The 19,062-nt window shown below is 52.9% G+C and overlaps 8 protein-coding genes across 8 annotated transcripts; 7 read left to right on the top strand and 1 right to left on the bottom strand.

Annotated features, from left to right (window-relative positions):
• Positions 1 to 1,886: 1,886 nt before the first annotated feature.
• AYO20_10941 (hypothetical protein) lies at positions 1,887 to 2,562 on the top strand (the record flags this gene model as incomplete). The annotated part of the gene is made up of 2 exons (XM_022649196.1): positions 1,887 to 2,141; positions 2,314 to 2,562. 2 exons carry the CDS (start codon positions 1,887 to 1,889, stop codon positions 2,560 to 2,562), a joined length of 504 nt encoding a protein of 167 aa, XP_022494816.1.
• A 3,549-nt stretch (positions 2,563 to 6,111) lies between these two features.
• AYO20_10942 (hypothetical protein) lies at positions 6,112 to 7,168 on the top strand (the record flags this gene model as incomplete). The annotated part of the gene is made up of 3 exons (XM_022649197.1): positions 6,112 to 6,452; positions 6,555 to 6,726; positions 6,959 to 7,168. 3 exons carry the CDS (start codon positions 6,112 to 6,114, stop codon positions 7,166 to 7,168), a joined length of 723 nt encoding a protein of 240 aa, XP_022494817.1.
• A 31-nt stretch (positions 7,169 to 7,199) lies between these two features.
• Positions 7,200 to 8,026, top strand: AYO20_10943 (cytochrome P450 monooxygenase; the record flags this gene model as incomplete). The annotated part of the gene is made up of 3 exons (XM_022649198.1): positions 7,200 to 7,255; positions 7,340 to 7,546; positions 7,630 to 8,026. The coding sequence occupies 3 exons, from the start codon at positions 7,200 to 7,202 to the stop codon at positions 8,024 to 8,026; spliced, it is 660 nt and encodes a 219-aa protein (XP_022494818.1).
• Positions 8,027 to 8,270: 244 nt separating this feature from the next.
• On the top strand, positions 8,271 to 8,753 carry AYO20_10944 (hypothetical protein; the record flags this gene model as incomplete). Its single annotated transcript, XM_022649199.1, has 2 exons — positions 8,271 to 8,400; positions 8,458 to 8,753. The coding sequence occupies 2 exons, from the start codon at positions 8,271 to 8,273 to the stop codon at positions 8,751 to 8,753; spliced, it is 426 nt and encodes a 141-aa protein (XP_022494819.1).
• An 861-nt stretch (positions 8,754 to 9,614) lies between these two features.
• On the top strand, positions 9,615 to 10,207 carry AYO20_10945 (hypothetical protein; the record flags this gene model as incomplete). Its single annotated transcript, XM_022649200.1, has 2 exons — positions 9,615 to 9,947; positions 10,028 to 10,207. 2 exons carry the CDS (start codon positions 9,615 to 9,617, stop codon positions 10,205 to 10,207), a joined length of 513 nt encoding a protein of 170 aa, XP_022494820.1.
• A 2,530-nt stretch (positions 10,208 to 12,737) lies between these two features.
• Positions 12,738 to 13,394, top strand: AYO20_10946 (hypothetical protein; the record flags this gene model as incomplete). Its single annotated transcript, XM_022649201.1, has 1 exon — positions 12,738 to 13,394. One exon carries the CDS (start codon positions 12,738 to 12,740, stop codon positions 13,392 to 13,394), a length of 657 nt encoding a protein of 218 aa, XP_022494821.1.
• A 425-nt stretch (positions 13,395 to 13,819) lies between these two features.
• AYO20_10947 (hypothetical protein) lies at positions 13,820 to 14,503 on the top strand (the record flags this gene model as incomplete). Its single annotated transcript, XM_022649202.1, has 1 exon — positions 13,820 to 14,503. One exon carries the CDS (start codon positions 13,820 to 13,822, stop codon positions 14,501 to 14,503), a length of 684 nt encoding a protein of 227 aa, XP_022494822.1.
• A 1,437-nt stretch (positions 14,504 to 15,940) lies between these two features.
• AYO20_10948 (hypothetical protein) lies at positions 15,941 to 16,641 on the bottom strand (the record flags this gene model as incomplete). The annotated part of the gene is made up of 2 exons (XM_022649203.1): positions 15,941 to 16,257; positions 16,326 to 16,641. 2 exons carry the CDS (start codon positions 16,639 to 16,641, stop codon positions 15,941 to 15,943), a joined length of 633 nt encoding a protein of 210 aa, XP_022494823.1.
• Positions 16,642 to 19,062: the final 2,421 nt, after the last annotated feature.

A 19,062-nucleotide genomic window follows, 5' to 3' on the forward strand; every position in this document is an offset into this window, starting at 1 on the left:
CGACTAACACCCACTTTATTCGTCACGAAGACATTTACACCTCACCTGGTCAAGACCGTTACGCCCTCTATGATTGCCAATTCTGGCCATGGCCCACAGCTTCCGACGACGAACCTCTCTTTGTCGTTGACTCAGGCTTTACCAGTTTCGTGCTGTCCCTGGTGCCTCCCCCCCGACTAACACCCACTTGATCCGGTGGGAAAGGAGAGCGAGTTCAAACATGACGCTGATGTTGGCATAAGTGCGGGCTCCGGATACAAAGACCTCAAGGTCGAGTTGGGTGGGAGCCAGGCGATCGACGCGCTAATGACGGGGAAGACGCCTGTTCTATCCTCGCTGTTTGGCGCTCCGTCCAGCAGGAGCTGCTTTCGCATCGTCTGAATTCTTGCGCTTGGGGTTATGCTAACCCGGCGCAACCTTTATTAATCGCCGCCGGCGGATTCGGGATTGTAAAGGTGGTTGAGGTGCTCTCAGGCAAGAGTCTCTCTTGCGCTTGGGGTTATGCTAGCCCGGCGCAACCTTTATTAACCGTCGCCGGCGCATTCGGGATGTAAAAAGTGGTTGAGGTGCTCACAGGCAAGAGATGCATATTAGTCAATCCGTCGCCGACGTTCTTGACCCCGGCTACTCGCGGGCTAGGGGGATGGCTAACCTCGGTGACTCTTTGGATTCGGGAGATGCCACACTCCAGAGCACCTCGGCACGTAAAGGCCTCGAAGATCACGCCTCGAACAAACACGGCAAGAAATATGAAGAGTGTTTCTAGCCGACAGCATCGAATCAAATAGAGACTCACTGTGAGAGATTGGTGATGGCACGGCAGTGAATGGGACGCGCTCCGAGAAATGACACAAGTGGGTGGTGAATATTGAAACCGCCGTTGGAAACGAGCACAATGCCACGAGGCTTCTCTGCGATGCAACCAGACAAGAGCTGACGAGAAAGACTGACGCTGCGTTTGTTAGCGAGGGAGTTGGAGGACGTCTGGGCTGAACTCGACTCAACTCTCCGTCCCTCATCAGACTTCTCGTCGAGAATCGTGCTGAGAGAAAGGTCGATCTGACTGGCGAATTGCTCCTTGACACCACGGGCTTTGCAACCCCCAGCTTCCTCAGTTTTCAACGCTTTCTCCCCATCAATCACAACATTCCCAGATCACAATGTCTCTATCCAAGCTTACCTCTCCCGGCACTACTCTGGAGGAAGTACTCGGTTTGCTTCTTACCCGTCTCCATGAGGTGCGAAAGTAGGAGCAGCGTCGCTCTTCACGGCTGGAGCACGACTATCGTGTTTGGCAGACGCGGACGCTTTGACAGGACAGGAAGTGACCTGGACCCTCTGCATCGTGGGCTACGTCAACAGGATACCCGTGGACTTTTCATACACCAGTGATAAAGGTCTCCCGCAACATCAATTCAAGGCCATGGATGACATGCTCGACATGCATGGGAACGCTTGCCTACGCTTTGCCTTCGTGACGCTTCCCACGACGGGGCAACGCATCGTGCTTGATCCCATCAACATCGCCCGAGCGGTAAACGACGAGATGGCGGTACGGGCGTGGCATCGGCGTAGTATCACCATGGACGGAGCAGGAGAGTCGGGATCAGTACAGCCGCGACACTATGCTACTCGATGAGATAGTCGCCGGAACAGTGCTGGACGCTGCCGCCCTCGCAACTCCTTTTCACGGCCACGAGAGAGAATGAACCGAGTGCTTGATAGGCGCGCGTGACGTCTTTCAATCTTGGGGCGATGAGGCGTGGGCGACTTGAGTCAGGTGTTTGCCTCTCAGTCTAGGTTCAACAGGCAAAGATTCCTCGACCCAAAGCAAAGCTAAAGTGAAACGAGTCAGCGAGTATCCATATGACTCGGATGTGAAAAGAATGTCTACTGTGTCCGAAGACCTCAAGACAAGGGAACAAATTGTTTTCACCAAGGGTGCAGTCGAGCGTGCTCTCGATGCGCTACTCTCTACAAACTGGAAAGAGATCATGACCAAGATCTATATGGTGGAACGAAAGATGAAAGAGAAAGAGGAGGAGAGAGGGCGTAAAGAAAGAGAGCGTGAGGAGGAACAGCATCAAGAGAAAGAGCGTCAAGCGGACGAGGAGCTTGGAGTCAGCAAGGAAGAGTCTGGAGTGAAGAGCGATGAAACACTCATGTCATTACATTGAATTGGATCCGAGGATCTGTCTTGATTGATATCTTGGGCTCATCCATGGCAGCAATCGACAGACGACCAAGGGGCGCCTTTTTCCCCTCAAAATGAACCACCAGTCCTCTATCGAGCTCGATTGAAAAGAGAACCAGGTCTCAAGGCACGACGTGGAAGAGATAATACGACACGTCAAGGACCAACTAACAGAGATCCGCGGCGCCCCGAGCGTCCAGATGAAACACATACCGCAAGACATTCAGGGTTTGAGGGATGAAGTCGAGGAGGAATTGAAGACCAAGCGGCTAGACAAGGAGGAAAAGGCGGAAGAGAGAGACGGAGCTGGTGGCCTTGTGGGAAAAGCAAGGAGGAGGAGAGAGCTGGAGAGAATGGGCGACGTATGAGACGAGCTGAAATGGACATCAAGACTACGAGAAGATGCGGAAATGGATACTAGTCACGATCTGTTAATACGAGGTGGCTATTGAACCAGGGGTGGGCAATGCAGGAGCAGGACAAAATACGAAACACGGGTCATCGATGCTTGAGCTTGCACAGGGAACGTAAAGACGGCCAGTCAGCACTTCCTTTGCCTGCGCTTGCTCATCAACAATGTCGAGCATAATCCATCCATTTCCATTCGAGGAGTGCCAGGTGTCTCAGACGTCCTTCTAGCTGCGTGGACACGCAGTGGGAACATGAAGGACGACCACCATCACATCGAGACTTTCTCTTGCGACACGTGTCACACGCCAACTCTGTCTTGTTGCGTTTTTGGACGGCTGTGGCGGTCGCTTGCAACAAAACGGCGGGAACAAGGACGGCGGTCGTGTTATCGGTGCAGGTGCTACAGTGATAGCTGGCCTCTCCTGGTTTGTAAATGTGCCCACACGGATGGCCTCTGGCTGCTGCACTATCCTGGGCCTTCTCTTGTACTCCTTGTACATCTCGCAGCTTGTATGAGGGAGGGAAGCCCTCTGGGAAGAGGTCGTGCAAGTAATCGGCTCGGTCATTGGTCAGGGCGCGAAAAATGATCCTGTCACGAGACAGTCAGAAAAGGTGAAAGCAGAGGATAGATGAAAGAGTGAATAGTTCATACCAATTGAGTCCCTGACCCTGTTTTCTAACTTCGTGTCTCGGACCTCAATCTTCAGTGAACCTCCCGTCCATTCGTTCCCCGACAGAATTTGTCGGGGCCTTTTGATCAGCTCCCACCACCCGCCAAGGGCAACGAAACAATCGAAAGATCAATATAGATGTCGCAGACTTTAACCCCATTAAGAGAGAAGTATTCAAGAAGAATGGAAAATAAAAAGCAACAGGAGACAATGGGAAATCCATGTCCCGGGACGGAGGGTAGTACGTCTCTTTGACTCGTGTTGCCCTACGCCTATTGGGAGGGTTAGCCAAATAATTTCCACCGCGGCAGGCACACAACAAAGTCGCAGGCGCGCTAGATAGATTTCCTTGCTTAATCAATCAATCAAGGTATTCCACTTACAATATTCACGTTGGAGGACATGAATATGGGCCGTATTCGCATTCATTTATTCATTTCGGATGTCACGAATACCATGTGACAGTGCATACTCAGGCCAGGCCACCAGTCAGGCCGCCAGCCAAGCGCTGGCTTACCGCATGTATATAGCAGGAGGGATCACGCCTGTCAACCTTGAAGCTCTCTTCAAGCGTTGACATCTCTATCTATAGGCTAGTTATTCTATCATTATAGGTCCCATAGTACACATATTCACCCTCCAGTTAGGTAACTGGTCTGATATCGGAGCCCTAACCACCGCCTTGCTCCCGAAGAGTCACGTCTCGGCCTTTTACATCTCACACTGTAAGCAACGCTTTTCCTGCTTTGAATATGCAAGTCCGAACGAATGAGCCACTGACGTCACACCCTCTTCGGAGGTTCGACTGGCCAGGACATTTCGCCGTATACCTCGCATACCAAAGCTCAATGGCTAGTGATCACAATGTGAACAAGTTGATGGATCCCACAGCTCTCAGAGGTGTATCATCTTGGGATCGAGGGACATCCTCGTCCGTCGAAGCTGGTGAAGATAGAACCTGGTATGTCTGCCAGGATATCTCTCTCAGTAAAGCTCCAATTTGTTGATTCTCCTTGTCCAGTTCCCGACGAGTCGGTCGTTTATGATGATCGAGATCTCTATGCCAATCAGACCACTCAGAGTCAGCGGCGTTCAATTTCGATGGGGATTTACTGAGAACTCTGATATCGCGTGCCATCTTTCTGTTCGACCAACATTCCTCCTTGCAGAGACGAAGATCTATGGGGTGGAATGATTCTAGCTTCACCGGATTGGGTTGCTTCTTTGATCGATTTCGGCCACTCTGGTTCTGTGTGGATATAATACGACCGTCTGGCCGCCGGAACTCATCTCCATCTCACGTCAGAACAATTGAGCAAGATTCCTCCCATACGTCTTCAACTGCGACAACCTGGTGACGAACCTCGTCGCCTCGCGCCACACGCACGCCAAAATGCTCGCCTTTGCAACCCACCACGACGTCAAGCCGCTAATCACCTCCGCTTGCTGCGGCCGGCATTGTTTCCACTGCACCATGGCGACCCAATCCCAATCCTCCACCACCGTGCTTGGCCAGATAGTCGGAGTCTCTTCCAAAATTTGTACACGTTGTTTACGAGTGTTCCAGGACTTGGATAGGGAGTGTGGGAACCACGATGAGGAATAAGAGAGTGAGAAGAAGGAATGAGGGACTTACCTGAAGCCCTTTGGACATCCGCAACACCCCAACCGCTCATGATGACAATGAGAATAGGCAGGATCTTGGGCGGGGAGTCTACCTTCCGAACAACATTTGAGGCTCGCCAGAATGATCTGCCTCAGGCACAAGCATTACTATCAGGAGGAGCCCCTCGACGCCATCAGCCACCTGCTCCCCCGGCTGGGACCGGCCTACCGTCCTGGCCATCTACATCGCTGGACTGGGCATGAAAGAACACGCCTTGCACAGCTCCAGTGATTCCAGAACATTGGGAGACAAAGGCGTATGAAAAGGTCGACTTGTCGACTTGCTAGGGTCAATCAATCTGGACATCCCAGAGATAGAGCAGAGCCTGCATGGACGACTCTCACCGACACAAGCTGAAGCATTGAATGCCTGACTGTGGCTGACCCGAAATGCCTTCTTCCACGGTCAAGCTCGTCGAGTATTTGTTCACACGTCTTCGTCAGCTCGGAGTGCGCTCCATACACGGCGTCCTCGCGTGGTGGCTCAGCGGCAGCGCAGTATACCGAGATCGTGGCCTCTGCTGCTAGAGGTATCATCATAGCCACCCAAGGCTTCAGACGAATCTTGTACAGGTCTCGATGCCAGGAGAAAAGAAGCAGACGCAGCTATTCAAAGTCCTTTTGAATTGAGGAGGTGGGATCATGATACGAAACCAAGCAAACCGGGACCGGGACTGGGACTGAGGGTGGCGGTGCTGTGTCCTAGCTCGTTAGGGCTGTTGCTATTGTTCACATGGCTGGGCTTGATCTGGCTGGGCCATCCTGTCCTGCTGGTCGCTCCGTCTCCGCTCTCCTCAGTACCTTTCTCCTGAACGGGCATTCCTGGAATTCGATATGATTTCTCCTTCGCGATTCTCGACCATTTTGCGATGATAAGTCCAGATGGCGGTTTATCTGGGTGGTGGGACCCTGGCGCGGTTCCAAGTCCCGGATGCCTTCTTCTTGCATCTTGCGGCAGCATTGGATGGCGTATTCGAGTTGGACTTTGTGCTCGAACACCTCAATCATCCTCTTGTCCTCCAGCCACAGGTCCTGGGGGTTTTCCACTGGTTGAGCGCCAATTCAATACCACAAACCGAACACCGTGTGACTCCATCAACACAGAGCCTCAAAAAGATCTACCATGTCAGAGACTGATCGGCTTGCAAAGGTCCATCGGGGAATAGCAGAATGGCCCAACTGGTCCGTTCTCCTCGTGGTCGCATTGTGTCCACAACCCAAACACACCTCCGGATCTCACGCCTCCTGGCTGGACGCCTTCCAGCTGCCCCTGGTTCGCGATGGAGACCCATCTGGTTCGGCTTGACGACGACGAGCCTGAACCTGAACTATCATTTGACTTTGATCGATTTTTGGAGCAGCTTCGACATATATCCGTCTACGCAGTGGCACGAGAGTCCCAGTCGACTCGGCGACGACGTATTCTTGCTCCGTGCGGCCTTGGAGGATGTTGAATACCCAGTCGAGACGGCCCGCCGCGCGTTGACTAGCCAGGCTATGTACGGCCTTGTGTGCGTGGCGTAAATGTGCGGTGTCTCCGTGACGATGGGCACACGCAGCGCCGAGTATTTCCGTATATGCTGCGGTCCCTGTCTCTCCCCTTTCTCTCCCAGACGAACCGCCACATGCACCGTCTCCCTCAACCCATGGGTCATTTCCGGTCTACCAAAGGCGGCAGGCAAAATTGCAGTGAAGAAGAAGTGGGAGAGCTTCGAGGTTGACAAGAAGTGGTCAGAGTCGCCATGGGCAAAGAAGAGAAAACAACAGGACACTACACCGCCGATGGTAAGCCGTGGCGCCTCATCTCCTGTAGCTCCTCCCCATGTCCGCCCAAGAGCGCGTCGAATACGAGCTGCGTCCGAGTCTTCAACATCTGCTTCCAAACGGAAGGCTTTGATTGAGCCTTGTTCAGCCATCACATCGGCTATGAAGCCAGAGCCTTGGCGGTTGAGAACCGCCGTGTGGGTAGACAGGGATACGCGGTTTATGCGAAACAGAGATCGGATGGATCGTCCAGACTAGACAGCCATTCACCACGGTCGAGCACCCGAGCTGCAAAGCAATGTTTAATGGTACCGCCGTCGAGGTGCCTCTGAGAGGTGCCGACACTCTTCGTGATCGCGTCAAGCACGAGTTTGAAGATTATCGGCTGGGATTGAAGCGGGAGCTTGCCGAAACCCGCGACAACATTGCCATTGCTCTTGACACATGGACGTCGGAGCACTAATCGAACCATGTGCGACACGCTCTACGCGGAGATGTCGAACCTGTACGATGACGAGGACGGGGATTTTTGCCTGCAGCCGCTGATGCGGTTCGTTCCATGGCCGGGCCAGCTTTATTCGATACCTGCCTGGCACACATCATACATCTCATCCGCAAAGATATCTTGACCCAGCTGGGGGTCGGATCGGTCAAAGAAGCAAAGGCCACGCTCGACCAGGCGAGTGCATCGAGAAGCGGGTGGCAGTCCGAACCGCGAGGCTGTGGTGATGATCCTCATGCTGGTGCTCGCAGACAGTCTCGCGATATACTGGATTCTGGATGAGCTGCTCACTGATGTCAGCATGGCGCAGGGCGATTTCCAGAATATTCACGCGTCGGTGTAAGAGGCGGCCCAGCATGCGCTCGAGAAGGCAGAGTTCGTTCGCAAGATGGACGAGGATGTCTTATACTATGTGGCGATAGTCTCAGATCCGCATATCAAGACCTCCTTGATCCAGGCAGATCCCTGAGAAGATTGTTCGTGATGTATCTTGCTCAGCGAACATGGGGTACGAGCGACTGGATACCAACCGATCAGCTGGCAGGCATTTTGACTGGGCTGACATTGGCTTCTGAGAACGGAGTCTTCCCTGCGGTGAATCCCGCGAAAATCTCCTGTCTGAAGCTGCTGCCAACGGTCCAAGAGGAGTTGTCTGGCGTCAAGGTTTCGTCTTATGAAGATTGGCTACAACTGTTGAAAAGCCGCGCGGGTTCTGAAGTTGATGCTGATGCAGTCAGGCGACACCCTGGGTTGAAACTCACCGATTTCTATGAGAGCCTGCTGCAGGACAAGCCAAGTGCCAGATTATCATCCCTATGAGATCTGTTGAGATCTGTCCAACATTCGGCAAAAAACCTTCTGCTCGACAGACACTAACTCGCAAGTATGGCATCTTGGCTTCTTGACACCGAGCTGCCTGCAACCAACCTCGAGGTCTCAAATGCGGTCGACATAGCAGGATCTTTCATGGTTCGTGCCGTTTCATTTGACTGTTCAGAGGCTCGAACTCACGCACTCATGAGATTCAGTCATTTGGTCTCCTCATCATCCTGCGCCATTCAGTATGGCCTCTTATCCAGATACCTCCTCACCTGCGATGCCCGAGGATGTTGCAGTAGTCGGCCTTTCTTGTCGCTTCTCTGGAGGTGCAACCGATCCTTCAAAGTTTTGGGACTTGCTCTACGAGCGTAGATGTATGTGCTGCGGACTCTGTCATGCTACTGCCTGATGTGGTGCTAATCTTCAAGCAGCCGTATATTTCAAAGTCCCCCGTGATCGATCCAATGCCGATGCTTTCCACCATGCATCAGGGGAAAAAGCGCACACTCTGCGGACCGCAGGCGGCCATTTCCTGCGATGTGACGCAGCCCATACACCATTTTTCGGCATCACATCCAACGAGCCCAAAGCGAGTGATCCTGCCGCGCGCATGCTCCTCCAGCTTAGTCGGGCTGCATCTTGCGTGCCAGGGCCTGCGATCAAGAGAATCAACAGTGGCAGTGGTTTCGGGCGCAAAAAGATGGAAAACTCTACATTGGATCTGTAAAGTCAAACATTGGTCACACTGGAGGTGCCGCTGGCATTGCAGGGGTCATAAGAAGTATCCTGAACATGGTGCTTCCGATTCAACCTATTCCTTGGCCACCTGGAAGCAAATGCTCTTCCTTTTCAGCGCACAAAGCAAACCTGCCTTGGAAAGAATGCAAACGGTGTACCAAACTTTATCTCGCCACACATCTCAGCCGAACGAATCAGTCAATCAAAGATACCTCGAGAGGCTGGCTTGACACTCTCACCACATGGAGCTCATCGCAAGCAAACATCTCTATTCGATCTTGCACACCAAACCCAAGAATTCTGCTGCCGCGTCTGATCAGGTCGTCATGGCGTCGAGTGTTACCGGTAATATCATACAGCATGCGGATCTTGGACCAGAGTTACCGGACACAGCATATGGACTCGAGAGCGTGCTCTGTCTGCACAAGCGAATGGACTGCTGGTTCGATTTCTCCGTACAAACATGCGAGGAGAACGAAGATTTAGTCGAGAATGCCACTGGTCTCGTCGGGATCTGCTATCAGCGTTAAAACGTTCCGGGTGACGAGCGTTGGAGCAAAGACAAGAAACGATGACACCTTGGACCTCATCGTTGTGACGCCTGATCAAGCCCCTTATCTGTAGGGAGGATCCTTGTTGAACATCGTTATGGGCTTGTTACGGGAGCACGGAACATTGGTGGTGATGGAAACGTGGCGACAGCAAGGCACGAACATCTAAGTCCTACAGCACACCTGGCTTGAACCAACCATTGACAAGTACTCGTAGAGTCTGGAGAGACCCCTTTGCGGCCACAGCTCCCTCTCCAACAAGCCGACGACGGAGATCGAGCGCAGCATCTGGTGCTTCCATGCGAAATCGACGATGCTCAAGCGTATCATTCGGCGACGACGAGGAGTCTTTCGATGAAGCATTGAGCATCGCAACTAAGCTGGTCCCTGAAACAGAGTTGACCCAGCTCGAGACCGTCTACGTACTCCAGCCAGCGAATGAATGTGCCGAAGTTACCGAGGTGTGCGAGCTCACATGTGGTCGACTCGTCGCATCAGGACTAGCAGCTCAAACTGTGAGCTGGCCACCCAATGTCAAAGACCCCGAGCCAAAAGCTGTGCTGTGTCTACTCAAAGTCGAAGAGTCCTTCTTGACGGACATCTCGGCGACAGACTTTGACGTCTTACGCAAGGTGCCAAACATCTTGCGCTGTTGGCACGATCTGGACCAGGGTCTCCCAACGCAAGCGTCCTGGTGGATGAACTCATCAAGACTGGTGTCATGACCAAGGTCTGCACCTGCGATGTGTCGGACAAGATTGCAATGATCAAGGTTATTGCAGATTGTACTGCTGAGCTACCTCCTATCAAGGGTGTCATCCAGAGTGCGTCGGTGCTACAGGACTCGATCTACGAGAACATGACCCACGATCGGTGGAGCACCAGCATCTGACCAAAGGTGCACGGCTCAATGCTCTTGCACGAACTGCTCCTTGATGGCCGTCGAGATCCGCACTTGGGTCTCGCAGAAGCTGAAGGCCGAGATCACCTTGTTTGAAGTGGCGCATAAATCTGAATTTCCCAGCGAAAAACAACACAGAAGCAGTGGGGCCCGATGTCATTGTAATAATTCTATCAATGTGGATTTCTTTTCCAGAGACCTAGCAAGACGATGCTGTGCCAGCCACTCTTCCTTTGTCCCTGCGGCCTCTCCTATCCATCCTCCCTGTTCAACTCCACCAGCCGTCTAACGATCAAACAACCCCCCATCATCACTCACCGTTCCGCCAGGCGAATCAATTCTCCTCCTAAGCTTATCATTCAACAACGCTCTCAACCTCGACGCCAACATCCCAATCCTCGCTCATCCTTTCAATCTTGGCCATCTATCGATAAGAACCCTTAACTCCGACGTATCTACCTCGATCACTCCGCTAAATAGTAGATGATGTCAAGGACAACATCATCACTCCAAGAATCCTCCGATCGAGCCTCTTTCGAACATACAGTTGCCGCCTCTTCAATGTTCTGGACCGATATCCAGAAGTCTCGGATCTCGGAGAGCGAATGGCGATGATCATCTTGCCATTTAACATGATCCAAGTTTCGTTGGGCAACAGGATAGCCCTCCAAATCCTCCCACACCTGCAGCCTTCTTTATGAGATCAGGAAGTTTCCAATCCTCGTCTGTGAACGTCCTTTTATCCTCATGAAACGTGACTTGGAGGTACATAATAGTGAAGTCTGCTTTCCGTTTCGTTAGGCCGTGACTTTGGCTGGAAAGTTTTACTCCTGCTGGATTTCGATGGAGAGACCATGAGGGAATCGACGAAAGAATACTGAGGTCTCGGCGTTGAGTCATCTTCGAGGTCTTAGACATCAGACAATCATATCGCAGATAAAATGGACCAAACTCACCCCGACCAAGAGGAGACTCGCCCGAGCCAACACCAAGAAGACACTTTTTCGGCGAAGGAGTTCAACTCATCGTACTTGCACACTCTGGTGCTCTCTTGCGTTTCTTGGATAATTCCTCTCTTTGTGTCGCCGCTTGCACAGTTCGCGACTAACAGTTCCTGAGAATAGTAAAAGGTTCTCGGATTGAAGGAGTACAGGAGTTATAGTTGAGCCGTTCAAAAATCCTTGTTGATGCACAGTCAACACATTCACCAGGCATCACGATAGTGTCACTTCCTCCAACCCTTGCTTGAAACGTTTCAAGCCATAGTGCGGACAACGAGGGGATGATGTAGGAACTCCAAAGAAGTTCATGAGGGAAACCTTGGAACCCTTTGGCAACGCGTAGCTTGGCAGATATTTACATTCCAAGCCCATATTCTCCGAAAATTGTCCTTAGGCTTCGAGGAACAGCAAGTGGCGGGCTACGTTGCTGGTCGATGGAAGGGTCCTCCAGGCAGTAGCTTTGGTCTGGGCGGTAGCCCCGGGGGCGTTGGCACCTATAACCGAGCTGGTGAGCACGGAACTTGGGCCCTTCCGAGCATGCGGAACACTAAAAACTAAGGAACCCGGCCATATTATGGGCACCTGAACAGCTCACGGGCTGTGCTCACGATGCTCAGGCGCACCTCGGGGCTCGCTAAAGCCGTGCTCAGGATTGCACCGCCACGCCTCAGAATGGCTTAGTTATAGGTCAGGCTAAATGGCGGGATACTCAGGTCCGGAAACGGAAATGGACTTTGGAGAGGTCAAGATTCGCAGCTGAGTACATCTGTAATAGGCGATGTCGTGGATAACATCCGGTAAATAAATATATAGAACAAGATGGCGAGATCAGTTGCAGATCTTTGCTTCGCCGGGTGACTTGGACCAATCTCCCGACTTCCGGCAAACGTATGGCATCCCTGACCCTCAGGGTGTTCAGTGGAGCTCAAGACCCCCTGAATCTCCCACGGCAGTCGATGAACGCCGACACCATGCGGTCGTTGGTTCTACTCCAGGGCCACTACGACTCTCGCATGTACATAGATGAGAGATCTAAACGGGGACGTGTACATTAGCGGAGGAGCTGAGACACTGTGCCGCAAAGTCAATACTATTGTGAACAGACGTCATTGGATTTTCCACGCTCCTACTAGCAAGGGGCGGAGGAATGTGGCAACGCGTCGCTGCGCGCTGCGAGTCTTGTTGTCGATCGTCTGGTATGTACATACTGGTTCTCAACCAACCAGCGATGTAAGGGGGTTGGTATGACCCTTAACTCTATTTGGAATGTTAGCCGAAGAATGTCCACCGCATTACACAACAACAAATCCGCAGGTACCTAGATAGATTTCAGTCCTCTTCCATTCCAGGCAGACAGACCGACCTTTATCTTACCCACCTTCACCAGATTACCTACCTACCTACCTGCTCCGTGCCTACGTGCCCACCCAGGGCAGATTACAATCCCCCCTTGACTCTACCGATCCTCCGTCATCGTCAGCCTGCCAGTACGCCTACGACATTGATCAACGTACGCAGCCATGGACAGCCGCCAAACAAAGCCGCCCCCAGACTTCGAGTCCATCGATGGTGCCTTAGCGCATCGACGTGTGTCAGGGTTATTTGGCTTCAGCAACGAGGAACAGCTGCAGCAGCACATGCTCGATCACCCTATCACGCCCCTATTGGATGGAAATACGGCCCATACACCACTGGAGTCCAACTTCGCGCATTGGACTCCGCCTCTGGACGCCAGGGGCATGCCCCGGATCCCGAACAGTATTTGGAAACTCGACGGTCTGAACAGTCCAGCTGGGCCGTGGAACCAGGGCAGGGAAGCATGGGGACCCAATAAACGCGCGAGGGAAGAAGAAGAAGATGCATCCCAGGAGCATTTGATCGAGGGCCTCGAGGGCCTAGGCCTAGGGATAGACATGGCCGACGAAGGCGGCTACGACGGAGAAGGCTATAAAGAAAACCTCGAAGACGACTTGGACGAAGACGATGATTCGGAGAACGAAACATTCCCCGTGCACACTGATCAGTCACGGATCATCCCCGAGGACGGAGAATCTCCTCACGCACCGTCGATAACGTTTACGCCCCCACAGCCACGGGATGGAGACCCTCGTGGAAATCTTGAACAAGTCTCTCCACAAAGTCCAAGTGTTGCGTCCAGTAATTCACCGGGCGCTTAGCGGAACTCAGATATCAAGTCTACACAACGACCCGAGGACCGTCCTTAACGCGGGAACTCTGAAAGACACACTTGAGCATTCCTGCGTTCATCGATATACTTCGTACCTACCTCTTTCGCCTGCTCTTTACAGGGCGGGTAAACAATCGATGTTTTCTTCATGCCTTCCCAGGCTTCGCTTCGTGAGCTCTTGTATATGCGCCAATCTCTACTCACGATCGATAATCGAGCTTCCCAGCTTGGTCACTGGCTCGACTCGTCCATTAGGCCCCATTTCACCATACAGCTCTAGCATTATGACGGGCAACCGCTCTCGTCTTTCCCAGCAGCAGCCTCTCCCGACCATTTGGCTCGGTCAACCCACATCGATTGACTTTCTTTCAGCGTCTCAAGTCTCTCGAAGCACTTGGCGCCTTGTTCGGCGATATGGTCGTGGTGCACTTGACAGACGACGGTCGAGGTATTGTCGAGAGAGCACCGACTGTCTCTGTGACAGTGCATGAGCTGCAGGTGCCACTGATCCCGATCCCGACAAGTCTATTGGATGGCGAGGTACGCAACACCCGTCCCTTGACCTCTTTGAATTCTCTCTATCAAGCCATGCGCTGTTGGAACCCCCAAGTATTTTCAGCCTCGGTGGCGGATGAAGCTCTCGAGGTGTGTTCAAACCGATATTTTGGCTTGAGGATTGTGTATGAATGGATCTCGCACCGTTTCGACAAGGCCACTCCCACCATTACATTTCCACGAGCAGACTGTGATGCCTTTACCGTCGACCTCCTCGCCGGAATCTCTTTCACAACAGCGACGTATCCAAGCGATGATGCTCGACACAGGAGAACACGTCGATCGCGTCGGGCGGCGCAAGTTATGGCTGGGCGCCACAGTGGGCATGCTAGTGTGCTATGCCGTATGGACAGCTCTCTCCGCCCGGTTCTGACGGTCGACGACACAAATATGACCGAAAGCCCGCCGACCGCGAAGCAGGCCACCATTAATCCGGCGGTGGTGGGGAAACGTAAGAGCCAGCAGTCCCAGTCCGAGGATGACAACTTCTACGGCCCTGCCACTGTTGGTGGTGCTGGAAGCCCCTCTAAGGCAAGGCGTTGATTCGATGAATGCGTCCCTGTGCCTTTGCGGCCTGAACCTCCTCACGCCTCGCTCGATGCCACTCCGGTATATATCAGTGGGTCCTCGCTCAATGAGTGGTCAGTATGCTCGAGAGACGTGACAGTAAGGATAAAGCCTTTATTTCCACTGCCTCGTCGACCAACGGACTTTCAGGACACATGGCAGGGCCATCGACAGCCGGTACTCCGAATATGCGTCGAATCACCCTTGCGACGAGGTCAGATTGCGAGATTTCTTCGATATTCGATTGCTAACTGATTCATTTCATTCGTGTGACTAGCAGAACCTAGCCATCCTTCCAGAGCTGGTCACATACAAGAGCCTGTCACAAGAGGATGCAGACAACCACGGCTGTTTGATGACCGAGATGAAGGCGTGGGCTCAAGTCTGCGTGGAGCCGACGAGCCTGGGTCAGATTTCCCTCCATGCCCGGATGAGCTGGGTAGGGATGCACACGTTGCTCGCTGCTAGTACAGCCACCCCGCTGCAAGAGTTTCTGTATCTGTGCGAAAAGCGGCGACCGCGGGCTCTCAAACCCAAAGGTGCGGCCTACCACCACAGACAGCGAGACGCTGGGGAACCTCGATGATTTGGCCAAGACGACTCGAAAACAGATGGAATCCGTGGAAAGAAGCAATGCTGTGCGGACAGATGTGTTGCTGGGAGCGCAAATCGCCGCGAACCGTTACGGTGTTACCAAGGACATGCGTGGCCGGGTGTCGGCGAGGGAGGGAGAGCGGCTGTGCTCGAGTTCAAGGAACTTCTATAACACCCACACGATCCTCATCACCCTGGTACACCTCTTCCAACAAGAATCTAAATGGCCTGAACCACAGCCTGGAATGACCTCGGAGTCATGGCTTGTCGATGCCTGCTGGCGATCACTCACCAGTCGCTGAATGCCATATGAACTTCACACCGGGGGTAATGGGTCACATCGATGATGAAGCAATGTCTTCATTACTACGGATTAGGACCTCTTGCTGCCGTACGTCGCGCCCGACAGGAGGAGAACGATAAACTGGGCTTCTTTGATCTGGGCTTCGGTGAGTTTCTCATGCTTAACGTATGACGACGGACTGGGCTGACCGATACTACTACTTGCCCTTTCACTCAATAGACATACGGATCATGATATACGAGCTCTTGCTGGACCGGGGCAGCCACGTTTGATCATTTCGCGAAACGGATCGGGACCAGACCTTAATCGACTAGAAGGGATCGGACTGGTACCGGGAAAGGCGCTGCCGCTCCACCGGTGCACGACCAAGCCCGCTTTAATGCGTCAGTGGCTAGGTCACTGCGCTGTGAATCGTTCGTATTTCCCCTCGTATGGTGCCGTCAGTAAACTCGACAGTTTGACCATCTGAAGCACTGGTGCAATTGAGACAAAGTCGACAGGGCAGTCGAGAGAATTCACCAAGGGCGAAAATGGCCCTCCGTTATCCTGCTCTCCGTCATCTTGTTCTCCGTCATCTTGTTCTCCGTCATCCTGCTCTCCGTCATCTTGCTCTCCGTCATCTTGCTCTCCGTCATCTTGCTCTTCCATGAAACCGTTGTTGCCGTCAGGCCAGAAGTGTGCATCAGTATCGGGGGTCCCGGGACTCCTAGGATCTCATCAAGGTCAGGGGTCCTGTCAGGGGCGGAAGAAACTCCTGGAGGGTCGGGAGAGGCCTCGATAGCTTTCTCATTGGCATCTGCTAGTTTCCGCAGCTGCTTTTTTCCTGCGTGTACTGTTTAGTTCCATTCAAGCTAACTCAGTTCTTCGCCGGGAAGCCCCATCGAGTGTGGGACTACCTACGCAAGCTGCGTTCAGAAAGGCGTTTTTGTAGCCTTTGGCGTGTTGCGCGGTGTGTGACCAGGGTCCAATCCTCGTTCTCTTGGGCGTGTTGAAGGGACGACCTCGTGCGCTTCCAGTGGTCCATGACGAAGACATGGCCTGGAGTCGATAGCCTGAACGTGTTTACTAGCCCGCCATAATTCTGAGCTCGTCCTTTGACTTGGGTCAGCCGGAAATGAGTCTGCCTGGGACCAGACTGCTTGGTGCGGCGCGAAGCGTCTGGATCGTAGGGATTTTGTGCTGGTCGCGGGCGAAGCTCTCGAAGGACGGACGCCATGGTGGAAAGGATGGTAGACGTACTACCCTCAACAAAGTCCAATTGAGTCCGCAAGGCTCGGGTAGAACCCAAGAGAGAGAGTGTGTGTATGATGGTGAGAATCTGACGTGTGGATATGGGGTACTTGTCTTTGGGAGGGCGAACGCGACGTCTTTACAGCCTCACAACTCGGGCGTCGAAAAAAAGCGGCTTTCCCCGAGAGTCCAGCCACTCACCATCGGCTCCTTACACCCCTTTTTCTTCCTTGGTTTGTTTTTGTCATTTCTCGCTCCCTTACTTCCCCCCTCCGATTGGTAGATTGCTCCCGCAAAACCACTCTCATGTTTCACCGTGCGCGGGCAGTGCAGGCGTGGCGGGCTCGGGGCTCCCTGCATCCAATGAATCGAAGCAAACAATCGGGCGCAAGGCCGCGATGACTCATTTTCGGCCACTCTGACAGGAATTGAGGTTTACAGACAACCACCAACACCAACCACCACACCACTACAGCACCAGGTGGTTAGCCATGGGCTATGGGCTAGCGGGACATCAGGCCCTGAGATATCATGTATCAACCGTAAGAATATCAACAAGGGGAGACAGACAGACTTACACCCCTCTCGCCGCCTCCTGGCGGCAAATCGGCCGACAGCAACGTCAACAGCCTCAAGGGCAGTGTCTGCAACCGTTGACGACCTCGCAGAGGACACTCTAGTGCCACACTGAGCCTGTATTCGGTAGACCTGCACCTGAAGAGGCGAAGGCGAAGGTGAATGGCTCTTGGGACGAATGACAATGCCCCATCTTCCTGTTCATTGACGTGCTGCAACTCATGGTACTGGGTGCGTAGAGGAAAAAGGCGGCGAGGCTTGCTCCCACCGTCCCTCGAGCTCGCACGAAATCAACAGTACGGCCAAACTACTGCAACGTCTTTTTTCATCATCATCATCTTCTTCACTCATTCTTTCATTATTGCCACAGGGAGCAAACCTCTACCTCGAATCGGCAGTACCATTCAGAGACCAAAGAGGTGGGCTGCAGGGAAGAGACCATGATAATATACATCAATACAGGAGGGCGCTCCGGTCCTGGACCACTCTGCTGGACAAGTTACGCTGCATAAGGTCGCTGTGGTCGACAACGAGAACATAAATGTGACTGTCAGAGCGAAAACAGCACCATCAGTTCAGCATAGCTATGGACGCGGTACTTCTTAGGAAACCAATCGCAGATGCTTCAAGGTAGGTCGAGGGCATTGTTCCGAGACCTTGGGAGACGATAACATCGAAGCGGTCTCTAAGTGGTGGTGCACCGCCCAACCCACTAACCACAGGCTAGAGAAGATCGCAAACGCCGTCGGATGACCTCAAGAATAAGGCAAGTTCGCTTACAGAGCCAAGATGTTTAGATCTCGGGAAGTTGGTGTCGTGAGTCTCGAGTCTTGTGGCTGACGATGGTACCAGATATGGACTCGCACGCGGTACTGCCCGGTCCTCATTGCTTCCGACCCTCTCCGACGACGCCCCTTCACACTTGAACACGACCAGCTACGATCTCAAGCAACCTGTTGCATTTTGCTCGGAGCAGCAGCGTGGCTCGTGTGTATCGATGTCCATCGAGTACGGGAGGGCCCACCAAGAAGACAGAAACTACTCAATAGTCAATCAAGAGGAGGCGGTGGTGAGGTTGTCGACAGCATGCTGAAAAGCTGGACAGAGGGTGGTATCTGACGGTTAAATACTCGATTAGATGCTGTCAGCCTCGTGTCAGAAGTTTGTTCATACAGCCAGCCTACTTCGGGATTACATCGGAACGGTTATAAACAAACAAGCCATGCTGATAAGGCAGATCTCTGGGCTGTCGCTCACCGCAACAGTGCTTGTGGTTGACTCTGGCATCACTCGTTTGAGAAAGCAGAAACATGAGAACAAGAGGGTGCACATCGGTCGATGACTGCAAGGCATCTCACAAGGTGATAACTCGATGGTGCCTGATACCGGCTAACAGCCTACAGCATATAGGCTAAGGCCCGACAGTGTAGTGTAGTGGTGTAGTGTCGCCGCCGGTACAGGGCCGAATTTAGCGAGATCAAGGGTATTCTACAGGGCGAGAGTTGGGGGTTTCCCTTTCAGGCGATTTAGGTGACTCGTTCAAAAGTGTCGTTACAACACCGTTTTACCGATTTGAGCGCCTTGGAGGACGCTATCTCGAGCCCTCTCGAACGTCTCCATCCCTCTTGTAGGGTCAATTAGAACTGCTTCTTATTCGAAACCATCCGGGGAACTAAGGGATAGGAGGATCGGGGCTATAGCCGCAGGAATATACAAGTCTGTCTATGGATCTTTACATGGACGACTGATCGAAAGCACCAAGTATACATAGGCTATCTGATCAGGGTATCAGGTATCGGCCATGAGAGTACAGCCTGAAAGAAAAAAGGCC

Source organism: Fonsecaea nubica (genome assembly GCF_001646965.1).
Source record: "Fonsecaea nubica strain CBS 269.64 chromosome Unknown Scaff127, whole genome shotgun sequence".
NCBI lineage: Eukaryota > Fungi > Ascomycota > Eurotiomycetes > Chaetothyriales > Herpotrichiellaceae > Fonsecaea > Fonsecaea nubica.